The sequence below is a fragment of the Leopardus geoffroyi genome, chromosome D3 (genome assembly GCF_018350155.1).
Source record: "Leopardus geoffroyi isolate Oge1 chromosome D3, O.geoffroyi_Oge1_pat1.0, whole genome shotgun sequence".
Classification (NCBI taxonomy): domain Eukaryota; kingdom Metazoa; phylum Chordata; class Mammalia; order Carnivora; family Felidae; genus Leopardus; species Leopardus geoffroyi.
The window spans coordinates 82,935,068-82,942,822 of NC_059339.1; the positions used below are offsets into that span (position 1 = coordinate 82,935,068).

General features: G+C 38.8%; 1 protein-coding gene across 5 annotated transcripts in view; it reads left to right on the forward strand.

The window, feature by feature from the left end:
* CDH7 (cadherin 7) overlaps positions 1-5,654 on the forward strand; it is a 123,462-nt gene extending 117,808 nt beyond the window's left edge. For all 5 annotated transcript variants that reach the window (XM_045456946.1, XM_045456943.1, XM_045456945.1 and 2 more), the window contains one exon: positions 2,535-5,654. In XM_045456946.1, the coding sequence (XP_045312902.1) occupies positions 2,535-3,028 (494 nt within the window). In that variant the 3' untranslated portion in view covers positions 3,029-5,654. The remainder of the gene's footprint in view (positions 1-2,534) is intronic.
* Positions 5,655-7,755: the final 2,101 nt, after the last annotated feature.

The window sequence follows — 7,755 nt, forward strand, 5'->3', positions numbered from 1 at the left end:
ATTAAAAGTGCATTGGGGCGCCTGGGTGGCGCAGTCGGTTAAGCGTCCGACTTCAGCCAGGTCACGATCTCGCGGTCCGTGAGTTCGAGCCCCGTGTCGGGCTCTGGGCTGATGGCTCAGAGCCTGGAGCCTGTTTCCGATTCTGTGTCTCCCTCTCTCTCTGCCCCTCCCCCGTTCATGCTCTGTCTCTCTCTCTGTCCCAAAAATAAAAATAAACATTGAGAAAAAAAAATTTTTTTTTAAAAATAAATTAAAAGTGCATCTAATTATCACCTAATTCTTACCCTCTTCATAGCCTCATTCACTCTTATGCCCATCCATTTCTTCCATCCTCTGCATTCGGTTGGATATTTGCTCTGCCTCAGTTTCCTTCCGACATGTCTTAGAGATTTCTCCTGTCCCTCCCTCCACCTGTCCCTCCCTCCACCTGTCCCCCCATCATGGCTCTCTCGGATACTCACTTTCCATTCTCTCTCTTAATCTGGCTTCTCCAGTAATATGATATGGCCCCTCTTTCTTTCTGTTTCAATTACCTATATTTGGGTGTAGGGGAACTATGTAAAAAAGTTTCAGAAGCTAAATTTATACGTAAATCTAAAGTGTTATTTACTCGTATGTGTTAAAAGGTACTGGTGTGTCTTTCTCGGAACTAGCAAATGGTCACTTGAGCTCTTGGCTTGTGTCTGAATTACCTTCTATGGAAGTACTAAGCTCCTAGTGTTCCAGAAAGTGCACCGGCTTTGAGGCCAATGGAACTAGAGAACACATCATTCCTACCTACTGCATTTATTTCATGACCACAGGCAGGTTGTTTCAGATGCCTAAGACAGCTGTCAAACAAGAACATAACATGCCCCAGAGAGCTATTCTGAGGGTCAAACGATAGACCTTGTTTGTAGACCTTCCTTTTTCGCTCTACTGCCTTTTCTGTCTCTCATTTAATCTTTAGTGCACGTGCCTTGCCATAGATTTGCTGCACTTTCTACTTTGTACCTAACTTCATTATTTCTCCTCGGTCAGAGGAGAAATTTTGAGTTGATGTTCTTAGTTGACCAGAAGGTAACAATGAAAACTTCACTTTGGCACACAAACAAGTACCTGGCATTCTGCTAACTCTATTTACATTCCCTCCCCTGCCTCCTCCCCCCGCCCCCTCCCAGTCTCTACCCTGGGACCATTTGCCTATAATTATCACATGTGGCTAGACTCAGTAAATTTGAGTACTTGCCCAAGATCACCCAGCTAACTAATATGTGAAAAGGCTGGGCTTTTATTCAAGGCCCACGCCAGCACGTTACAACAGAAAAGGACTTATTTAAAAGTAAGTGCTTAGAACTTTGTTTAAGCAGATTAAGACAGGATGGACTAGGTCTCACCTAGTCATTGCTTTTAATCACTCTGAATTACAGTGATGTCCTTCTTGGTTTTATTTATTCTTTTTTATTTTCAAATGCATTCTTAATGCCAACGAAGACCTCTTAAGATATTGTAAATATAAATATTTCAAATGCCTTTTTTTAAATAGGCTGAGAGTAATGGTTACTTTGGGCCTTTTAGATCTTCAAGAAAACAAAATTGGCTGATGTAATAAAAAGGTAATTTAAGATAATTCTTTAATTTATATATTTTGAACTCCAAAATTCAAGAATACTTTTTTTTTCCACTCTAAATCAAGTACCGAGGAAATCTGATGTGTTCCCAATTCAGCTAGCATTCTGTCACTCATAGCCTGAGCAGAGCAGAATCTTTCTTAGTAGCGTGTACTTATTGAAAATACAAGGAGTATATTCAGGTGGTTTAAAACCAGTAACAGCCAGTGTATCTGTTGTCCTTTGCTTTCCAGTATAACCATGTGCTGTATTAATTATTCTGATAAATCTCTTTTTGGCTAAGCTGAAAACCTCACAAGCTATAATCTCTTTCCAGGTCTAACGCATAAAGACCAAGTTCAGTATTTCTTCCTGAAAGTGAGACTCAGTTTACTATAGAAAAGCTTTTTTAATCTTCATATATGGTCGGACATACTGGATTTTATTTAACAGCGGAGTTTCTTAGACAAGTACTAGGCATTTCTTCAAAGAACCTGACCAAATGCTAAAATCCATTTCCTTCTGAAATTGCTGTTGTTAAATTGGACCTAAAACATTTATGAAAGTCATTTTCCCTTTCCAGCAATTAAGGAGTTCAAAAAAAAATCCCTTTGTGTTGCATAGCTTTGAAATCATTATAGTTCTCCTGAACTGGCCCTTCAATTTGCTCTATCAAATATTTTGCAGGTTGCCTTAAAGCAGGAGACATCAATTCTGAACAGGTGTGGAGAAGGGTTTCTTGATGTATAAAAGTGTCCTTATTTTAAACGCATTTTAGCAATTTTAGCACGTCTGCCGCTGTGAATTCCCACGCACGTAGGTGGCCAACCCATTTCGCTTTAAAGAGCAGAAAATCTGTAAGTCGGGATCATAGGCCTGATTTCACCATGATGAAGGGGCAGGTGGCCATTTACTGAAACCTGCTCCTTTCCTGTCTCGTTTTAGTGTTGATCCTCCTCATCGTCACCATGAGAAGACGGAAAAAAGAGCCTCTCATTTTCGATGAGGAGAGAGATATCCGAGAAAATATTGTGAGATACGACGATGAAGGTGGGGGAGAGGAAGACACAGAAGCTTTTGACATGGCCGCACTGAGGAACCTCAATGTCATCAGAGATACCAAGACCCGAAGGGATGTGAGTCCAGAAATTCAGTTCTTGAGTCGACCGACTTTTAAAAGCATCCCAGACAACGTCATCTTTCGAGAATTTATTTGGGAGAGGCTGAAAGAAGCTGACGTGGACCCCTGTGCTCCCCCCTATGACTCCTTGCAGACGTACGCGTTCGAAGGAAATGGCTCAGTGGCTGAATCGCTCAGCTCCTTAGATTCCGTCAGCTCGAACTCTGATCAGAATTACGACTACCTAAGTGACTGGGGGCCTCGCTTTAAACGACTCGCAGATATGTATGGCACCGGCCCCGAGAGTTTGTACTCATAGCCCCGGAACCTTAATCTGAAATGTACTGGAGAAAAAAATAAATAAATAAAAGCAAAAACAAAACAAGGCAAAACAACGAGACAAAACAAAACAACCCACTACATACAGAAAACAAGAACTCGACTTACTAGAGAGAACGGTTGTACATATTTCTCCATTTTTAACTGTTTGGGCTTTGGCCTTGGTGAAGTGTATCTCCATTAGACTTACCCAAGGGACTGCACTGACCACAGACTCTGAGCATTCGAAGGCTTTTTGATAAAACGAAATGCTCAGTGGTTTGTGAATAGATAGCAACTCTCAGATACCTGCAAAGCACCTAACCTCTATGAGCAAGTAGTGCCCTGTGTTGTCCGTGACCCAAGCGTGCCCTGTTCAAACCTTCACGGTACAGCCAGTGAGAAGAACAACACGCGATGTGCCATTGAAATGTCCTAGAACTTCTCGCGACTCAAAACTCGGGACCAGTATAATTTGCGGTGATGCTTTTCGCTTGCTAGGTTACAGAATCCAGCGCGAGTTTACTGCTGCTGGTTAGCAAATATATTTTATTTAGCAGTCTATAAATTCTTAGAAAATCCTCCCCGGTCCTCCAATACAAACCGATAAAATTTGGTTTCAGGCAACATAACCCGTTGTTTAGCAAATAAATTATGAAGGGTTCCAAATAAGAAAAAAAAAAAAGGTAACTCATTCCTTTTGAGCTGCTTGTGGAGGTATGAAAAAAAGTTGCTGTCTATTCATTGATTTTTATTATCTCTTCTGATTTATACAGGAGACTATCTTTTCTTTTTTTTTATTTCATACATGGTGTTCTATTTATTTTGGAGCTCCAATCTCCACGAAATTCAGGTCCATCTGACTGCCTCATAGAACTAAGCTCGTCAGAAAATGCTGATTTTTCTCCAGGCTGAGCTAAATGAAGGGAATGAAGCATGGATATGGAGAAGAAAATAGAGCAGTTGAGCCCTTTTCACATCTCAGAGAGGATCCCAGCTACAAGGACAAACAAGATGTTCATCTGAGCCATTAGAATGTACCAAACAGTGGAATAAAATATTTGTATTTTGGAAAGATTTCAGAATTGAGATTTGTTTTGGATGCAAGATTTATTTTTCAAGGTCACAAGTTCTCAATGCTCCAAAGACTTTTGAGAATTTGTTTTCCCCAACCTTTTTGGCTGTAACCGTATTGACTAAAAGACTGTTTATTTTGTTTGTTTGCTTGTTTTTAACACTACCTTAATGTAATGTTACAATTTTCAAAATCCGTCTTTAAATTCTGACGCACACACCTTCCTCAAGAACTAACCAAGCAATGTAGAAAGTCCATACTGGTTTAGAGGGTGCCGAGATGAGGAGACCATTTCAAGTGATCATGTGTGTTTAGGATGGGATTCTTAGAATAAGGATTTTATGACTAAAATAATATTTCCACCTATCACTTTTTCCTAGAATAGTACTAGCTTAATGTGCATATACTGAAATAAGAATGGACTTTTTTCTTTCATTTCTCTCTTTCAGAATAATTTATTGGGTTCCTAATCAATCTACAGATAGCGGACCCTGTAGAGGAAATTACATTTTAAAAGTGCTTCTTTCTGAAAGACAAACACTGGAATCAGAATATTCATATTTTGATGACGTGAGGAGAAACCAGGATTCTGTAAACTTACGCTTCATCCTTAGAAATAAAGTAGGTGAAAGTGGCCTTCAGCCTCATCACAAAAGAAATAAGTCAGTCAATCTGACCATCTGCACTCAGTCCTTTCATTTGAATACAGGTTTGTAAACATTGTTGTGGGACTAGATAGATATGCTTCTTGCTGTATTAATATACATGTATGTGAAAAACTCATAACAGTAAAAGATTCTGTTCATGACTTTTAGTCCCCTATGTAAGTTTTTCGAATAAAAAAAAAAATACATAGTACACGTACCCAAGTCCATAAAAGCAGAGTGTGGTACAAGAACTATGTAGGCGTTAAATCAGCAAGGTGCTGAAAAGACAGTTTTGTAATAATCCCCTGTTGTCTGCAGGAAGACAAAATCGTTTAGTGCATTTGGATGATGATGTCAAAACTGTTGCACAGATCACTAAATGGAGGTTTGAGTGTATTTTAGAAAAGAATAATCACATCATTCACCTTTGTCTTGTTTTCAAGTATGTATATATATATACATATATATATATACATATCTTTTTATTTTTTTTTTCATATTTGCTGATCATAGATTGGGAAAAGAAAAGCTCAAATTTAAATAAAGATTTGAAATTCTTGCCTACACCCACTTGCTCTTTTATGCGTGGACAATGACATCAATACAGATACTAAACTTGATTCAGTGGGATTGTTAAAAAAATACTTGAGATGGCTGAGAGTGTGTCCCTAATTTAGATGAAATTTATATGAAGCTTTCTATCTAAGCTTACTGGTAACAGGGGTGAGTTTGTTATTTTAGTTTTTTGGGTCTTTTTTTCCCCCTTCCGAAATCCAGTGCCATATATGATTATCTCCATAACACTTGAGAGGCTGTGTTTTAAAACCAGACCCTGTAATAATTGATAAAAAAAAAAAAAAAAAAAAAAGCCATGTTAAATCCAGTCAGGAGATTCTCCAGAAGCATTTAAGCAGATCCCTATTATCTAGTCACTAAAATTCAGTGGTGTATTAGAACCAGCCAGAACCGGCCCCCAAGAACCAATGACCTACGTCTCTTCGCCATCCCCCTTCTAGTGATATCATTTGGTGGGTTGACGTTAACCATGTAGTAAGATTTAGACCACCATGGAAATAAGCAAATTTTTTTTTTTCCTGAAGAGCCACTTATTAAATGTTCACCAACATTTCACTGATTAAATTGCTTTATAAAGGAAACTTTATGATCCTAAGTATAGTATGAATGGAGTATTAAATAATAATCCTTGGAACTACAAATAGGACCCACTTCATTATAGGAAGCAATGGCTTGATAATTTCAAGTGCAGACAGTGGTCTGGAAAGTCCATAAATTTAAATATTTTCCATTTGTCCATATAGGGGCACCATTAGAAACTCAAAGCACACAAAGTAATGCATATTTTTGAACAATTTAATTTCTTAAAAATTTTTATATTTTATGGGGTGCCTGGGTGGCTCAGTGGGCTAAACATCTGACTTCTGATATGGCCTCAGGTTGTGATCTCGTGGTTATGGGATGGGAACCCCACGTCAGGCTCCATGCAGAGCATGGGATTCTCTGCTTGGGATTCTCTCTCCTCCTCTGTCTCTGACCTTCTCCCACTCATGCTCTTTCTCTCTCTCACTCTCTCTCAAAATAAATAAAAAATATATTTGCATTTTACTTGTTACTGTTTATGTCAAGGAGATATGCCCAAGCCCCAATTCTGAATTATCATGGCATAATTTTAAGTCAGCGTAAAGAATACGAAAACTAAATCTTATCAAGAGAGTGGGCTTTTGCAGATCAAGTCTGAATTATCATTCTGGATTCACAGGTCAGTTTCTCTGTTAAAGCAATACTCTAAGGTCAACTGCAGACCCAAATTAAGAAGGAGAAACAAGAAAAGATCAGCTCTGTGGAGGCAATGAGTAGATCCTTCTATAAGCAATTACTTAGATGAAGCTGTTAAACTTTCCTTTGACAAGAAGCTCACCAGAGGCTCGGTTGAGGTCAGGTAGCTGCCAAACACAGGCAGGAAGTAATCATGTTCAGGTAACAATAGCTGCCTTTTCACTCCACCCTCTGAGAATGTTTTAAATTATTTTAACTTCATGCACCATTACATTTACTACACTGGATGGTGAGCAGGATCCAGCAATTATCCTCATGTAAAAAGTGTAGTTATGCAAGATACGAGTATTATTTGTGTCACGGGCCACATGTCCAAAGAACTTACGTGCAAATAGTTACATCCAAATCTAACATCCGAGGGAGCTTAAAATAAGTAGAAATATGTTGCAAGAGGCAAAAAACACCTAAATATTTTAAAGTTTTTAAGCACTCGGTGTAAATATCAATCTCCAGTTTTCAATTTTGATTTGACATCGACTGACTTACAAACTGTTTTAATTAACCTCATTGTTTTTAAATCACTATTGAAAGGTTTATTTACAGATGAGCTCATTAAAGTTGATTAAAAGAGAGCTTCAACTTTTAACTCCAGTCCAGGATGGCTGGCGGCACAGTGTATATGACAATTAGTAGGGAATGAATTTCATTTTCTGTTAGTCTGTGTTGGTTATCTGGTCTTCATTATGCAGTTTTTAAAAAGTATTCGTAATGTATATTTTATGTATACACGATGGTGTGTGAAAGCTTGGCAGGCAAAACAAATGCAGTTGCGTGAGCTGACTCCTCATCGGTACAACCCAAAGAGCAAAAGAAGGAGTAATTGCATTTACGTGTTGAGCGTAATTGAAATTGTTTCAGAGATGGGGATAAGCCCTTGAGAAAAGCAGGACTTGACGCTGATTTGGCAGCCATTGGGAAGTCCATTTCCAGGGGTAATTTTTCAAGCGTGTGGCATTCTGACACTTTTTCTTTGTTACGCTCTCTTGTACAGGCTCAGAGGTGAACTGTAAAAGGTCACGTGAGTGTGTGTGTAGGTGCGCGTGCGCGGGTATTTGAGATTGGAGGGGGTGGGGCATCGGAAAGACTGAAGCAATCTTAGAGAACTGGTCTAACATTACCTTGTTAATGCCAACATATTATTGTCATTTGGCA